A 17694-nucleotide genomic window follows, 5' to 3' on the forward strand; every position below is an offset into this window, starting at 1 on the left:
CTTTTCGTCTTGCTTATAGTTTCCTTTGCTGTGTAGAAGCTTTGACTTTTCATTAGGTCCCACTTATTTGTTTTTATTTCCATTGTTCTAGGGGGTGGATCAAAAAAGATCTTGCTGTGATTTATGTCAAAGAGTGTTCTTCCTATGTTTTCCTCTAGGAGTTTTATAGTGTCTGGCCTTACATTTAGGTCTTTTATCCATTTTGAGTTTATTTTTGTGTATGGTGTTAGGGAGTGTTCTAATTTCATTCTTTTACATGTAGCTGTCCAGTTTTCCCAGCACCACTTATTGAAAAGGCTGCCTTTTCTCCCTTGTATATCCTTGCCTCCTTTGTCATAGATTAGTTAACCATAGTTTATCTCTGGGCTTTCTATCCTGTTCCATTCATCTATATTTCTGTTTTTGTGCCAGTAGCATAGTAGCATACTGTCTTGATCACTGTAGCCTTGTAGTATAGTTTGAAGTCAGGAAGCTTGATTCCACCAACTCCATCTTTCCTTTTCAAGATTGCTTTGCTATTCGGGGTATTTTGCGTTTCCATACAAATCGTAAAATTTCTTGTTCTAGTTTTGTGAAAAATGCCATTGGTAATTTGATGGGGATTGCATTGAATCTGTAAATCGCTTTGGGTAGTATAGTCATTTTCACGATGTTGATTCTTCCAGTCCAAGAACATGGTATATCTCTCCATCTGTTTGTGTCGTCTTTGATTTCTTTCATGAGTGTCTTGGCAGGTGGATTCTCAACCATTGTGGCACCTAGGACGTCCTCTATATTGCTTTTTAACTTATTTTTTAAATTGGGGTATACTTGACATACAGTATTATGTAAATTTCAGATGTACAGCGTAGTGATGCACAATTTTTGAAGGTTGTACTCCATCTATAGTTATTATACACTATTGGCTATATTCCCTGTGCTGTACAATATATCCTTGTGGCTTATTTATTTTATACATAGTAGTTGGTACCTCTTAATCCCCTTCCCCTATCTCACCCCTCCTCACTGGCACCCACTAGTTTGTTCTCTGTATCTGTGAGTTCTCTGTGTTGCTTTTAATTTTCCTTTACATTCTTCCTGGATCTTTCCAGCGTCAACACTGAGACTTTAGCTTCCTGAGCTCTGCCTTCAGGGAAGGTGGGTACGTCACGCAGGCAATTCAGCAAATATTTACTGAGTGCCTGCTGCTGGCAGTGGTGGCACCAGGGAGGAGACGCTCGTTTCTTTGGAGGCCAGCTCCTTGTTACAGTGGTTACCTTTTCCAGAAACATCGTTCCCTTGGCGCATCCCCCTCTCATGTTTGCTCTTCCCTTGCATTGGGCCAGATTGTGCAAAATCACTGCCCATCTGGTCGGTAGGCTATTGGCTGTCAAAACCTTTGCTTGTTTTAGAGTTATATTGGAAGAAAGTCCACTTTGGTTTTCCTTTGTTTAAATTGTCTAAGCTGGAAGCAGTGTAAACTGTTTCTAGCCTTACATCTTCATCTGGTTGAGTAGCTGTTGGTAGCAACAGGTGAGAAATTTTTCATGTTTTCTTTTTTTGATCTGGAAAAATAACTTAAGAGAAATAGTATCTACTATTAATTGAATGCCTGTTATGTGCTGGGCATTGTCTTATGCCCCTTATTTTTAAAATCCTTAATCCTTGTAGTAATTCAGCAAGGCAGGTCTTACCGTCATTTTACAGCTAGGGAGGGTGGGGATCACAGAGGATGAATTGTCCAAGGACATACAGCTGGTGTGGAGTGGGGCTGGATTTGCGTGCAGGCCCATCTGGTTTAGAAGCCAGCGTTTGTGCCTCTAGCCCACGTGGTCCTGGCCGTTCTGAAACTGTGACTCTTTCTTGTTACTTCTTTATCAGCCTCTGTGTTAATTTCTCACACTCAGGGGTTCTATCTCACAGCCCATCTCCACAGCCTGTCTAGAATGTGGGGTAGGAGTTAATTTGTCCAGGAAAGTGACAGACGGCTCAGTTTGGTGTTGAGAAGCAACAGCAGAGCAACAGCTGTGACCCCGCAGCTCCAGGCAGCTCCCCCTCTTGGACCTCTGGGGGGCTGATGTCCACCCCTGGACAGACGGGGGGTGGCGGCAGCTGCTAGAAGAAAAGAGAGTCGTGGGTATAAATCGAGATGTCAGGGGGGAGCCTGGCTGCTGCCTCTTCTGTTTTAACTGAAGGGGGCGGGGGGGACTTTGCCACTTGTAAGTTTGCCACCAAGCCCAGGGCTTCTACTGCAGGACAGTAGTTCCCCAAATAAGGGCAGCTGATAGCTCCAGGTGCTGCGGTGATGCTAAGTAATTCACGGACAGGACCTAAATCACCTTGAGACGCATAGCGAGACACTTCCTTCCTTTTTCAGGTTTCCTTCAATATTTCTAACCTTGTCAGGGCCCACTTTTGAACCGCAGACACTTTGCACGTGTCTATGCAATAAGGCGAGGAAGAAACTGGCAAGCTAGCAGCACCTGGGGGCTGGGCACCACTGTATCCAGTGGGAATTTTGGAACATTTGCTTCTCCTGTGGATTTTGATGTTTACCTTCTATTTATGGCACCTGATACTGGGTTTCCATTTATGACAGTGGTGTTCAGTGACCTTTTAAGACACATTTGTGTATGGATGCATAAAAGCCAGGGCAGGAGTTCTCAACCAGGGCACAAGTGGCATATGGGGCTGCATCATTCTTTGTGGTGGGCGCTGTCCTGGGCTTTGTAGGATGTTTGGCAGAATCCTGGCCTCCTCTCCCTGCGAGATACCGGTAGCTAACCCCCTCTTCCCTGTTGAGAAGATGTGCAGATTGAGGCAAACTTAGGAAGTTAGAAAGCAGAGGTAGTTGGATATAGTAGAAATCCCACGTGTGTGTGAGAATGGCTGAAGTTTGGGAAGCTGCTCAGGTAAATTGCCTTCCGTTGTGGGGTCCACTTACTGATGTTCCTGTGGCATTGAGGTTTGTTCAAGAGTGAGGTGGGAGGAGGTGCCTTGAAAGAGATGCTCTAAAGCAGCACCGTCCAGTAGAACCTCTGCTGTGCTGGAAGGTTCTGAATCTGCACTGTCCAGTCCATAGCCACTGGCCACCTGTGGCCGCGGAGCACTCAAAATGTGGTTGCTGAGAACAAGGAATTTAACTCTGTTATTTTTATTTATTTTGTTAAATAATTTATTTGGTTGCACTGGGTCTTAGTTGCGGCACATGGGCTCCTTAGTTGTGTCATGTGAACCCTTAGTTTCAGCACGCAAGTGGGGTCTGGTTCCCTGAACAGGGAGCGAACCCAGACCCCCTGCATTGGGAGCACGGAGTCTTTTTTTTTTTAATAAATTTATTTATTTATTTATTTATTTTATTGGCTGTGTTGGGTCTTTGTTGCTGTGCATGGGCTTTCTTTAGTTGCAGTGAGTGGGGGCTACTCTTCGTTGTGGTGCGCGGGCTCCTCATTTCCGTGGCTTCTCTTGTTGCGGAGCATGGGCTCTAGGCACGTGGGCTTCAGTAGTTGCAGCACATGGGCTCAATAGCTGTGGCTCACAGGCTCTAAAGCACAGGCTCAATAGTTGTGGCGCACGGGCTTAGTTGCTCCGTGGCATGTGGGATCTTCCTGGAGCGGGGATCAAACCTGTGTCCCCTGCATTGGCAGGCAGATTCCCAACCACCGCGCCACCTAGGAAGCCCGGGAGCACGGAGTCTTAACCACAGCACCACCAGGGAAGTCCCTAATTCTTTTAAGTAACTTTGATGTAAAGCTACCATGTTGGACAGCGCAGCTCTAAAGAAATCAGTGTGGAGAGGTCAGGATGATAGATTGCAGGCTTTAAAAGCTTAGAAGCTGAGGCACACAGACCAATAGGAATGCATCTTTAAGGACGGTCCAGCCACGTGGCAGATAGGACTATCAGACAGGAGATTTGGGGTGGCGGTTGACACACCCACTTAGCATTGGCTTTAGCAAAGTAAAATAAAACAAAAACTGGTTTACTGAGGCCTAAGACTTGAGAAGCCCAGGGAATGGACAGCCTTGCGCCCTCCCCCAGGGTGGTCAGGAGACTCTGGTGGGCTGTGCATCTTCCTTGTGACTCCATTTGCAGGCTGACTCTCCTAAACAGGAACAAGGTGGCTGCCTGCCACTCCTGGCTTGTTTTCTTTCACCTCAGTCACCCCAGGGTGAAGAGCACGTCTTTTCTGGAATTTCTAGCAAAAATCCCAGCCAGTCCGCTCATTGGCCCTTTCTCCGAGCCCATCGCCGGGTCGAGGGCTCCGCTTGACCAGGCCTGGATCCTGGGCTCATCATGCCTGGAGCTCAGAGGTGGGGTCAGCCTCAGCTAAGTTAGGTGGAAAGATGGCGGGAAATCTACTTATCCAATTATGATAAAAGAGTAACTGTAGGATAGAAGAAGACTACATGGTGATTTAGGCTAAGGCACTGAGTCTGAGGTGGCACACACTTGGAAAGGGGCCCCTCCCCAAGGCTGGGGTGCAGGCCTGGTTGGAGACAGGGTAGTTCAGGCCACTGGATGGGAGGACCAGAGCTGGTCTGCATGTGGGGCAAGCAGAGAACAGTCCCAGGGGTGCAGATAGGGTGACAGGCACAGCTGGTAGTTGACACATGGGCTGTGCAATGGGAGTGAGGGCACCAGAGTTGCAGTATCCCTCGTGGAACACTGAGGGCCACCGTGACAGGAGGACCTTGGGAGACCAACCCTGGGGTGAGGGAGTCAGGGCGCTGGTGTGGAGGAGGCCTGGGGCATGGGATGTCCATGTTGAGAGGGCCCTGGGAAGGTGGCCCCGGGCCACAGTGGGGCTTGAAGGTCTCCGAGGGACAGCATGCGCTGGGCTCATGGCTGGCCAGCACGCCATTGGATGGCCTCACCACACACTGCTGACCTGCCCATGGTGCCCCAGCATGGAAACCACAGCAGACCCTTTTCCTCCAGTGGTGTCCCTCCAGCATGCTCTAGTGAGGAAGCTTAGCATTTCACTGATTGCAGAGGAGAGGCAGAGAGGCGTCTGTCCATATCCCAGCGCAGGCATTGAAGGGTGACTGGGGAGCCGGGAGCCAGTACATTGATATGGAAATTAACGGGCATAGGGCGGGCAGGACAGCTGCTGTGCACGTGGAAGAGCTGCGGTTTGAGCAGCGTGAGAGCCCTCACTCTCAGGGGCCCCTGAGGATCTTTCCAATTTTACGTAATGAGGAGAGACTAGGAAAAAAAAAATAGAGCTGTGAACTGAATGTGCTGATGGGGCTGTTGATGGCTGTGCAGGGTCCTCTCAGGCTCTTAGCCCGGATCTGGATCAAACAGGCCTGGGCGTAAAGTCGGCTTCCACCACTGGGTAGTAGATGGAGCTGATGTAGTAGTAGATCCTGAGCAAGTAATTGAGTACTCTCTGGGCCTCGGTTTATTCACGGTGAAAATGGGGTAATACTAGTATGTTACTGTGTAGAGTCGTTGTGAACGTTAAGTGAAATAATACATTGTTTTTTGAAGAGAATGCACTTCTACATCCGTAACAGTTTGAGAATCTGTACCTCTTTCACCACCCCTCACTGCCACCACCCTAGTCTTCGCTTGTCTGGATGATGGCAGCAGCTTTCTTAATGATCCCTCTGTCTCCAATTTTTTGGGTTGATGTACGGCTTTATTAAGATATAGTTCACCTACCCTGAAGTTCACCTGTTTAAAGTATATAATTCAGCAATTTTTAGTATATTCATTGAGTTGTGCAGAACACTTCACCATCCCTCAAAGAAGGCTCACACCTGTTACTTGTTTCTCCTTTTGCCCACGGCAGTGTCTTCTCTGCCCAGAAGCCAGAGGGACCTTTAAAAAAATGTAAATCAGGGGAATTCCGTGGTGGGTCCAATGGTTAGGGCTACGCAGTTCCACTGTAGGGGTCACAGGTTCCATCCCTGGTCTGGAAACTAAGATCCCTCAAGCTGTGTGACACAGCAGAGAAAACAAAAAAAAGGAAATCAGATTATGCCACCCAGTGCTTGTCACACTGACCCTTCAGTGATCCCCACTGTGGATGGAGTAAAATCCAGACTCCTTACCTTGGTGACAAGGCCCTGTGTCATCTGCCCCACCCCACCCCCCCACCTCATCTCTTACCCTCTCCCCTGTGATTGGTGCATTCCAGCTGCACTAGGCTGCTTTCTGCCTCTGGATCTTTGCCCTTGGGGTTCTGATCTGCCTAGATGGCACTTCCTTGCCTGGTTACATAGCTGTTTCTCTCCTTGTCACCCAGCTCAGCTGTCACCCCAGCCTCCCTGACCACCCAATCTCCCGGAGCCACACCCCTTCCCCACTCCCTCTCTTGTCCCCTGCCTTATTTTATTTTGGTTAGTTGTTTACTGTCTGTCTTCCTCCACGTGGGAGGAGGACCTTGTCTGTCTTGCTTGGTATTGAACGCACTCGGTGAGAGCCTGCATCCTGAGAGTGCACAGGACAGTCTAGGTGAATGAATGAGTGACAAAAAGGAGGCAGTGATTACTTGTCTTATTTATTATTGTTATGATTAGATATTCAGTAAATACTATTGACCTAAAAGTCATTGAAAGTATGCAGCTTATATCTAGTGCAGGTAGAAAGTGAATAAACAAGGTGACAGGGTAATTAAATGATATGGGCTTGGGGTGAGTTACACTGGGCTCAGGTGACACAAAGTCCTTATTTTACCTTGTGCCACATGCTTACCCCATTTTGGCAATGAGATTGTGAGGAAGTAGAAGAGAAGGATCCTTTTCCAAAGTTAGGTCCCCACAGGACCTGGAATCATAGTTGGATCAGATGAGCACTTAATAAATGCTTTACTATTATGGATTTAGCTAAAAAAAAAAAAAGAAAGAAATGCACATTTAGTCCCATAGGTAATACATGTACAATGTGACTGAAGAATACATAGGAAAAGGCCCCCCTACTCCCTCCTTCCCAAAGGAAACTGGTGTTATCAACTCATCATGGAGGTTTTCTGTGTTTGCAAGCATAGGTCTGCATATTATCCTCTTGCTTTCATGCAAAGAATGGCATCCTGGACACACCTTTCAGCTCCTTTTTGATTTAGCATATCTTGCAAATAGGGCCATTCAGCACATACAGTTCTGTCTCCTTCCTTAAAGCTGAACGTTCCATTGTATGGATGTTTCCCGCTTATTTGACCAGCCCCCCTCTGATGACCGGTTATTTTCGTTTCCAGTCTTTGCTACCATGTGTGGGTTGCCCTGAGTGATCTGCCCCTGTGCATGCCTGCAGGTTAAGTCATGAAGAATTTAACCTGGTAGCTTGCTATGTGGAACCATCTGCTAGGACAAAACAGGCAGAACTCATATAAACAATCAGCCTGACAATATGTGATTCTCTTAAATTCATTCTTCAGCTTTCATTAGAAACATTTAGCTCCAGGAGTCATCATTACAGGATTATGATAGGATGGGGAGAGAATTGCTGGTTCACAGAAGAGTTAGAGACCATGAGGAAGGTTTCTGCAAGTGGAAGGGTGTACTTGGGTCAAATGCATCCTCCCTCTCTCCCTTCCTCCTTCATTCAGCACTTTGTATCCACTGATGGCCAGCTTGGCTGATTTACACCCAAGAGCAGGAATAGGGTTGGACTCCTTGAGGTTTCTGTGTGTGTCTCTGGACAACACGAATGAGTTACTAGAAGTGAAACCTGTCCTCATGAGAGCCACCACCATCCTCCTCGCCCCACCCCTAGCACCGGCTTACTGGAACCAGGATGCTATTTTTAAGAAAGAGCATCATGTTTCATCATGGAAATTTTGAGCATCCGAGCAGGCAGGTTTAGAGTCCTGATGCCCAGGGACTGTGTGTGCTCAGCTGCGTACCCCAGCCCCAGGGCGGGCCTTCCTGGCCTGTGGGAGGTGGGGGAGGAGGCGGGTCTGCAGCTGACAGTTATGTAAGTCGTATCGGCCATGTCTGGATGGTTTGCCTTCAGCTGGTGGCATCTCAGGGGGCTGGCAGGGCTGGGGTTCCTCCCTCCCAGCCTGTGTGTACGGGGCAGAGAGGTGAACTGTCCAGCCTGGGGTCTTTCCACTGTAAGTGTGCTCGTAATTCTCAAAATGCCTTGTTTGCAGGCTCTCCTGAATGACGAGATGCATTTTTTTGGCACGACTGGGGGTGGGGTTGTGTGTCTCAGAGCAGCTTAGTTTTGGCAGAGCTGGGCAGGTTCCCAGGTGTCTCTGGCTTCAAACAAGTGACATGAGGGTGGATGTACTTGGTGAGCTTCCCTCCAGGGGCGGCCCTTGGGGTCAGTCTGCCTGCAGCTGGCACGCTGGCCTGTCTCCAGGTTATGCAGGGTGCCGAGTCATTGTCTTCCTGGCGTGTTCCTCCAACGTGTTGCTAAAAAGGAGAGTCGGGTGTGGAAGGAAATTCTTTCCCTTCTCTTTTTTTTTTTTTTTTTTATAGTAATCTTGGTGTAACCAGCACCCTTGATAGCATGTGGGGGTAGGAAGACACTGGATTTCAGAATAAGACGGACCTGGTTCAAGGCTAGACTCAGCTGTTTCTCACATCTTGACAAACTCATGTGCATTATTCAGTGGTCCTGAGCTTTTCTGTCTCACCTGCAAAATGTCAAAATGATAACAGTACTTGTTGCTATGTATTTACTTTTTTAAATTAAATCTTATTTTAAAAACGAATTCTACTTTTTGAAATAATTTGGGCTTGGGACAAAGCATCTTTGATTTGGATCACAGTTTCTTAGATGCCTCAGCTTTCTTTTCCCCTCTCACTGAAGGATGAAGCCCTAGATGGGGTTGTGGTTCTGACCCAGTGAAGATACTTTAGAGAAAGACATTCTGGGAGGCGTGGATGGGTGTGGGCGTGGCCTTGACGGTGTGGGCATGTCTTTTCCACAGGTGCTGCGAGTGGCTGAGATGCTGTGGTGGAGGGGAACCCCGGCCCCGCACAGTCTGGTTGGGGCACCCCGAGAAGAGGGACCAGAGATACCCTCGAAATGTCATCAACAATCAGAAGTACAACTTCTTCACCTTTTTGCCTGGGGTACGTATGTGCAGGGGTAACATTGTTTTTTTCTTCCTACACCAAATGTATGCAGTGGTACTAGTCTTAGAAGACTGAGGTCTCCGTGGCAGATTTTGTGAACAAACCGTGTCTTTTCCATGTCACCTCAGCCACTGGCCATTCATCTTCGCTGGTCCTGAGCACCTGGAAGGGGGCTGCCTTCTGTGTGCAAGGCTGTGAAACTCCACTTGAATGGTTAGAGTGACTTCACATTTATTTGGTGTGTTGGGCCTAAGAGTGAAAAAGATATTTTGAGGACATGGCTTTGTTACAAAAAAAAAAAATACCCAGGGTTTACTGTTATTCTGAAACACATGTTCAGAATAGGAAAGTTGGGAGATAAAAGTATAGAGAAAATTTTTTTTAAGATAAATTTTAATACTGTCATCCGGAGAGACTTTCTGTTAACATGTTTGCTGATGTTTGTTTTGTTTAGTGTTTTACTCTGCAGTCATCTCTTTTGTTCATTAACTTACACAGATCCATGGACACGTACTCTGAACACTTTCTCCCCAGCACAGCCCTAAGTTAAATATCTATTTTTATCCATTGTGGCCTCCAAAAATACACCGACTTTATTTTTTTATTTATTTTTCAAACAATATTTATTTATTTGGCTGTATCAGGTCTTTGTTGTGGCATATGGACTCTTAGGTGCAGCATATGAATGCTTAGTTGTGGCATGTGAACTCTTTGTTGCGGCATGCGGACTCTTAGTTGTGGCATGTGGGATCTAGTTCCCTGACCAGGGATGGAACCCTGGGCCCCCTGCATTGGGAGCACAGCATCTTAGCCACTGGACCACCAGGGAGGTCCAGCACCAACTGACTTCAGAAGCAGCAGCAGCGATCAGTTCCAAAGCTGGAAGAAAAAAAAAAAATCACTGATTTATGGAGAGAGAACATGGAAATACAGATATCTTATACTGTAGGTTAAGGTCAACTTGAGTGTTTCTTTAAGGATGACTTTGACTACGCTTATTGCTGCCTGGCCCAATCCCCCACCCTGGCCCCCGAAAGCCCAGTATCTTAAGTCAGGTGAAAGTTTATTTCTTGTTCGTGGAAATTCTGAGGCAGGTCAGGCCACTCTCCTCCAGCTCACAGCTGCTCCATCTGGAATACGTGGGCTCCCACGACTCCATGGCAGGGCAAGAGCGAGGGGCTAGACGATGCCTCAAAGAGACACGTCATTTCTGCTCGTTGCCCGATGGCCACAATGAGTCAGAGGGGATCAGTGTCACTCCCAGGGCGTGTGGGGGCAGTCGAAACTCTGCCAGAGTCCTCCTGCCACAGAGGATGAAATTCTGCTGTAGTTACTGTATGGCATTGAGATCATAAGGTCATACCATGGAGATATCAGTTTATCTCCCTCATTTGATTCAGTCTTACACAGCATAAGCATTTCCCACTAAAACCTCTTCAGCAACGTTTGGAGTGGCCTTTCCTGTATGTACAAAATATTTTAAGAAGGGACTTCCCTGGCGGTCCAGTGGTTAAGACGCCACGCTTCCACTGCAGGGGGCACAGGTTCAATCCCTGGTCAGGAACTAAGATCCCGCATGCCTCATGGCGGGGCCAAAAAATAGGAAAAAAAATAGTTTAAGAAATAAAACCTGGGACTTCCGTGGTGGTGCAGTGGTTGAGAATCTGCCTGCCAATGCAAGAGACATGGGTTTGATCCCTGGTCCAGGAAGATCCAACATGCCACGGAGCAGCTAAGCCTGTTGGTGAGCCACAACTACTGAAGCACGCGTGCCTAGAGTCTGTGTGCCGCAACAAGAGAAGCCACTGCGATGAGAAGCCAGCGCACCACAAGGAAGAGTAGCCCCCACTTGCTGCAACTAGAGAAAGCCTGTGTACAGCAGTGAAGACCCAGTGCAGCCAAAAATGAATTAAAAATAAAGAAAGAAAACCTAGCAGCTATAGTCGAAACCCGTAGCATACCCTCCCCACCTGGAGGTCACTACTGTCTTGAATTGGTGTTTATAATTCCCACGTGTATCATTTGCTTCTTTGCTTTGATAAATATGTTTTCGTCTCCCAGGTGTATTTTCCCAAACAGCATGCAGCAGTGTGTAAACCGTGTGTGCGGGTCCCGTGTGAATTGTGTTCTTCCGGGGGAGTGTTGTGCAGTGTCTCCCATCTCCCTGTAAGCCCACCTGGCCACATCAGCCCAGCCTCGAGTGTCTTCTCTCTCTTCTCTCCATTCCAGGTGCTGTTTAACCAGTTCAAATACTTCTTCAACCTCTACTTCCTGCTTCTCGCCTGCTCCCAGTTCGTCCCCGAGATGCGACTGGGAGCGCTCTACACCTACTGGGTTCCCCTGGTGAGTCTGTCGGGTCGCCTGTTCAGTAACGTCAGAGGTTGGGCAGCAGAGGTTCTTTGTCCTCCAAGCCTGTGGAATGGGACTCGGCCTTTCAGGGAGAGAACGCTCTCAGGGCAGCGTGTTGCGAGCCCCTGAGGTTTTCATGGCGAATCTCCGTTTCTCCCACCAGTAGGATCAACCCGTGGTGAGGCCTGTGCTGCTCGTTCCTTCTGTCCGTCAGCTGTGCAGTGTCTCCTTGTTTCAGCAAGGACTTATTGCATGCTTCACACGCGTCGCCCGGTTCTAGGCTCCGGCACACCGTGGTCACGAGAAAGGCAAAGCCTCCCACTCTGTGGACTGCGCTCTTTGAATTGTTGTCTGTTTATTATGTAGACCACTTCAGTGTGAGGGGTTGATGGGGTAGCAGGTTTTGTGCTTCAGTGTGTGTGGAGGGTGACGGACCCGAAGCCCCGCCCTCCTCCTCGTGCCGCTATTTCTTTCTTCCTGCCCTTTGGCGGATGGTTATTGAGCAGCTGCTGTGTGCCAGGCGCGGTCCTGGGCACTGGGGATGCAGCAGTGAATGAAACGTAGAAAAATCCCTGCCCTCGTGGAGTTGACTTTCAGTGGGGACAGACAATAAACAGATTAACGTAATTGTTTCAAGTTGTGAAACTGCTGTGACATAGTAGAAGGTTGTAGGGCAGATAAGGCATCCCAGGCACGGTTAGTACTTGTTGAATGGATGAAGGTGGGAGGCGGGAGATGTGGAGGGAGGGGCACCCTTAGCTAGAGTGGCCGGGAAAGGCCTCTTGAGGAGGTGGTGGGAAGAAGACGAGTGGGAGGGTGGGAGTATCCCAGGTGCAGGGAGCAGCAGCGCAAGGGCCCTTTGGTAGGCCTGTGCTTAGAGCATCTGAAGAGCAGAAAGAAGCCCAGCGTGTCTAGGGCGCAGAGGGGGGGAAACTGACATTTCTTTTCCTCCAGAGACATTATGAAATATGATTATTTCTCGCTAAGCAGGGCTGGGGAGGAACGCTCAGATTCTCTGTTCACAAATCTTGTTAAATTTGTCACTGGGAGAAGATTGTTAAAGTAGAAAAGATGTTTCCTCCTTAAGGAAACAAGAAGACACGTTCTTTTGGTGGCGGGTGGGCAACGACAAGGATTTGGTGCACAGGCCCTTAGGGAGCAGAGGGAGTGGATGCCAAGGGCCCTGGGGGTGGGGTCCACACGCCAGTGGGGCCATGTGACCATCGAGGTCATGTCAGCAGTTCCAGCCCTGGGAAGAGGAGGGATGTTTATTTCCTCCACACAAGCAGCGGAGGTGCTTTTGGGATGTGGGAATAGTTCTTTTTCTGCTCTGAGTCTTTTGTAGGTGAGGTAGGATGTCGGGATAACAGACATTCCTATCTGCGTCATTGTGTGTGCTTTTATACACTGAGTGTTGCAGACTCAGAGGCCTGGCTGATGGAAGTGGGGGGCTCGTGTGCCATCTCAAAGCAGAAGATGCTGTTACGTTCCATCAGCTGCAAACGTGGTCCCAGAGTTACCAGACCCAAGATGTAGAAACTTCAGAGGTTTACAGGAAATACCCTAATTTTATTTTAGCTTTTTTAGTTCCACAACGGTTTGCTACATACCTATACGAAGTCAAACTGTAAGTCACTTAAATTTAAGAAAAGTTAGTTTGCAATGTGTATAAAATGTCTTCTGTCACACTGGCTATACTGATTACGTTTTTAAAGTGTTATTTGAAAGATACTATAGTCATGTGATTCAGGAAACATGTAAAACATCCGTCATGAAAAATCTCCCTTTCATCCAGTTCCACCCCCGAAACACTGCCATTCATTTCTTTTTCCTTCTTCCAAAGTTTACGAACAATGAATAAATTTTTTTGGACCCGCCTCTGCCATTTACCATAATTTTTTTTTTGAACCTTTATTGAGATACAGTTAACATACAATAAACTGCATATATTTAGAGCGTACAATTTGGTGTCCCAATCTCCCAATTCATTCCCCCCCAACCCTCCCTGCTTTCCCCACTTGGTTTCCATATGTTTGTTCTCTACATCTGTGTCTCTATTTCTGCCTTGCAAACTGGTTGATCTGTACCATTTTTCTATAGTCCACATATATGTGTTCATACACGGTATTTGTTTTTCTCTTTCTGACTCACTTCACTCTGTATGACAGTCTCTAGGTCCATCCACATCTCTACAAATGACCCAGTTTCATTGCTTTTTACAGCTGAGTAATATTCCATTGTATATATGTACCACATCTTTTTTATCCATTCATCTGTTGATGGACATTTAGGTTGCTTCCATGTCCTGGCTATTGTAAATAGTGCTGCGGTGAACATTGGAGTGCGTGTGTCTTTTTGAATGATGGTGTTCTCTGGGTATATGCCCAGCAGTGGGATTGCTGGGTCATATGGGAACTCTATTTTTAGTTTTTAAGGAATCTCCATACTGTTCTCCATAGTGGCTGTATCAGTTTACATTCCCACCAACAGTGCAAGAGCATTCCCTTTTCTCCACACCCTCTCCAGCATTTACTGTTTGTCGATTTTCTGATGATGCCCATTCTAACCGGTGTGAGGTGATACCTCATTGCAGTTTTGATTTGCATTTCTCTAATAATTAGTGATGTTGAGCAGCTTTTCATGTGCCTCTTGGCCACCCGTATGTCTTCTTTGGAGAAACGCCTATTTAGGTCTTCTGCCCATTTTTTGATTGGGTTGCTTGTTTTTTTGATATTGAGCTGGATGAACTGTTTATATATTTTGGAGATTAGTCCTTTGTTGATTCGGTTGCAAATATTTTCTCCCATTCTGAGGGTTGTCTTTTCGTCTCGCTCATAGTTTCCTTTGCTGTGCAGAAGCTTTGACGTTTCATTAGGTCCCTTTCATCCAGTTCCACCCCCAAAACACTGCCATTCATTTCTTTTTCCTTCTTCCAAAGTTTACAAACAATGAATAAATTTTTTTTTGGACCCACTTCTGCCATTTACCATAACTTTTAAAAATTGAAGTATAATTGACATACAACATTAAATTTAAAAATCTTTTTTCCCTGTTCCCCAACACTCCCTTTTAGAAAAAAAGGTCACAAGATATACACGGTGCTGAATCAGTTTTCCTCACCTCCAGCATCTCTTTCTCTTGGTTTTCAGACATCGACAGCTCATTTATAAAATGTTACAGCACCACGTGGAGTGAGCACCCTCTCCCCTGGTGGTCTGTCTGCAGGCTGCTGGTTTGCAGTCTTTGCTCTGCTGCAGGATGTAGGGGGTCCTCAGTAACCCCTTTTGCGCTCAGGAACCCTTGACTGGGAGTGTGGGATGACCAGACCCCACCTCGCAAGTCTTGTCTGTGGGATTCTCCCAAAACCCCAGATCTTGCTGCTTTACCATCTCCAAAGCAGCTTCTGTTCATTTTTCTTTTCCTTTTTTGACTACAAAAGGACTTATTTTTGGAGAAAAATTTGACAGAGAAGCAGCCCAGCAAAAACCCCTACCTGTGCAGCCACCTTCTGAGATACCCCATTTATGTTTCTGATCTCTTTCAGTCTCTTCTTACATATTCCTGTTTTATATACCCTCTAACTTACATTATAGTAAAGTACGAGGGTGAGTCAAAGATTATCCACACTCTGGTTATACTAAAACTTGCGTAAATTCTACAGCCAGAGTGCGGATAATTTTTGACTCACCCTTGTATGTATCATGTAAATGCATATGCTTTATAAATTGGATCCCAGGGTATGGGAGAAGGCAGCTGTGTGTCTCCCCGTCTCCCTGCCTTTCGCATCGCAAGCATGATCTCTGATCTGTGCTCTCTCCCCTCGAGGTATTCATCTGCCTGGCCTGTCATATAAACCCATCATCCAAACGATTTTTGGGGCACAGACCTACTAGCACTCCTCCAACCTTGTTCACATTAGCATTGGCATCTGTGTTGGGGAGGGGACTTTGGCCATCTTTGGCATAAGTTTTTCATTCTGTCAACCAAGGTTCGTGTAGATATGACTCAGAGAAGATGGAATTATGCAGGAGAAACAGTGGGATCAGAAACTAGATCAGCTTTGTTGAATTCTTCCAAAGGTGGTTATCAGAGGTTTCCATGGACTGGGGCAAAACGGACTGGTAGAGAAAAAGATTGTTCACTCGATAAACAAGAACGTGGGGCAAAGGAGAATAAGGAGCTTGCCTGAGATCACGCTCGGGTGTGGACAGGAGGTGACGTCTCCAGAGACGGACACTTGTTCTCTTTTTCTAAGGACTAGGCCTTGGAATGTAGCCTTTGGGATGTGTGTGGGGTGTGTGTATACAAGGATATTCCTTGCAGCATGGTATATGTTACTAAAACAGTAGACACGAATAAGTGTCCATCAATCGTTACCGAACGCTGGTCCAGCATAACTGTGGAATCTGGAGTTAGGAAAGACCAAGTCACTCCAGTGATGCTGACATGAGACGATGTGAATCATGTTTTTCTTTGCATGAAAAGAGTAAGTTGCAGGATAATATGGACACTATACTCCCATTTTTATGACCCTCTCCCCCACAACAAATATTTCTGCATGCTTGCGCATGTAAATACATGGAGGTCTGGAAGGTTCTTCACAGAAGCTAGTGGTTATCTTTGGAGCTGGGGGCTGACTTTTATTCTTTTAAGTGTTTTTGATCTTAATATACAGAGACCTCTGTCTTAAGTCACCTCAGCGCCTCTATGGCAGTTGGAAAGATATAGGAAACTACATAGAGCAGATGTGCATTCAGGGTGTTTGAAACCGTTTAGAATAGAGTTGCTCCCTCCACAGGGGGAGCCCACATTGGTTCTTGGGGCTGGTGACCAAGGATCAAAGTGTTGAACTCAGCTGGCTGGCAGGTGCTGTACCCTTTTCTGTTCCTAGTATGTATTTTGTGTATCAGCACCAGTGATGCTGACCCAGGGTCTGCGGGAAGACCTTGAGGGCAGGGTCTCCAGGGTCTCAGGAAATGCACAGTGTGAACCATGGGGGCTGGGATGATCTGGAGGGCTCCCACCCTTCTAAAGAGGGCCCGACCCCAGTTCTCGCCCATGTCTCCTCGCTGACATGATGCTCGAAGTTTCTAGGAGAAGCCAGAAGGCCTGACTTCCAATGTACGCAGCTGACTCACCTGGCTTCCCTGGGACTCTGTCTGTAGGGGAAGCCAGGCGGGTTACGAGCAGCCTCTGGCAGTCCTGAGGTTTCTCACTGCTGCATGACCCCCCCTTTTATAGCCACATTTTCCTGTAATCGTTCAGAGACAGGAGGAGATGCTTGTCTTGTACGATTTCTTCCTCTCTTTCCAGGGGCTGCCGAGAAGGGAGTTTGGGGTCAAAGAAGAATTAAGTGGCATCTGTTTCTAGGAAACTGTAGCTGATTTCCCCTAAATCATCTAGATTTTTATGTAGAGAATCAATTCCCAGTTCTCGGCTAAAGTACATTTTGAAATATCTCCAGCCACCCTGAGAGTCCTCTTATTTCAAAGCCAGCCATGAGCTCAGTGGTTCAAAATGAGGGCTGTGGGGCCAGATGGTTGAGCTCTTGCTACAGCTTCTCTGAGAAGCTGTGTAATTGGAACAAGATTTTCTGAGCCTCAGTTTTCTCACCTGTAAAATAGGGGTGATCATGTCTACTCCTTTGGCTTGTTGGGAGGGTCAGTGGCGTACAGCAAACAAAAGGCTTCAAATGGCTCCTGACATGTAGAAAATACTCAAGAAAGGTCCTCATTTTAATTTAAAAATTCTGGTACTAGTGCCCTAGTTCATTGTCTGGATTACGTTTTAGCTTTTGGTCATTTTTTTTCTAGATATGAATATGTTAGAGGGAGAAATTCCACAGGAGACAGCTGAAAATAATGCATGAGATGGTACGAAGACCAAATAATAAGTCTAGATTTTTGTTGTCGTTGTGATTGAGGTGCGATCTACATGCCATAACATACACAGACCATGAGTTTTCAGTTCACTGTGTGTTGACTTTTGTCAGCGCCCCAGGTCAGCACCACCTCGGTCAAGGCCATTCCCATCACCCGGAAAGTTCCCTTTTGCTCCCCTCCAGTCATGCCCCTCCGCAACCAGAGGTTGCTTTTCCCACTTCTCTCTTAGTTTTGCTTTAGTAAGTCTATTTTTGACATACTACTTTACAGAAGAGTCTTAGCACCTGCAGAATTCCATGTCTGTTCACTGTCACCACCTCTGATTTTCCTTACAAGCTCAGACAACCCCCCACCCCCATTCAAGCCTCTTTCTCAGTATCTGTGGCTCTGAAGGACCTCGAAAATTGGACGGATGGAATTTATTCCTGCACTACATTTGCATCTCTTTG

The 17694-nt window shown here is 46.9% G+C and overlaps 1 protein-coding gene across 5 annotated transcripts in view; it reads left to right on the top strand.

Moving 5' to 3' along the window:
• ATP9A (ATPase phospholipid transporting 9A (putative)) overlaps positions 1 to 17694 on the top strand; it is a 129031-nt gene that overhangs the window by 22787 nt on the left and 88550 nt on the right. For all 5 annotated transcript variants that reach the window (XR_009048352.1, XM_057701316.1, XM_057701312.1 and 2 more), the window contains exons 2-3: positions 8867 to 9011; positions 11244 to 11357. Coding sequence is in view for 4 of the 5 variants with exons in the window: in XM_057701316.1 (XP_057557299.1) it covers positions 8867 to 9011; positions 11244 to 11357 (259 nt within the window). In the remaining variant the exon portion in view is untranslated. The remainder of the gene's footprint in view (positions 1 to 8866; positions 9012 to 11243; positions 11358 to 17694) is intronic.

This window comes from Hippopotamus amphibius, chromosome 12 (genome assembly GCF_030028045.1).
Source record: "Hippopotamus amphibius kiboko isolate mHipAmp2 chromosome 12, mHipAmp2.hap2, whole genome shotgun sequence".
NCBI classification, from domain to species: domain Eukaryota; kingdom Metazoa; phylum Chordata; class Mammalia; order Artiodactyla; family Hippopotamidae; genus Hippopotamus; species Hippopotamus amphibius.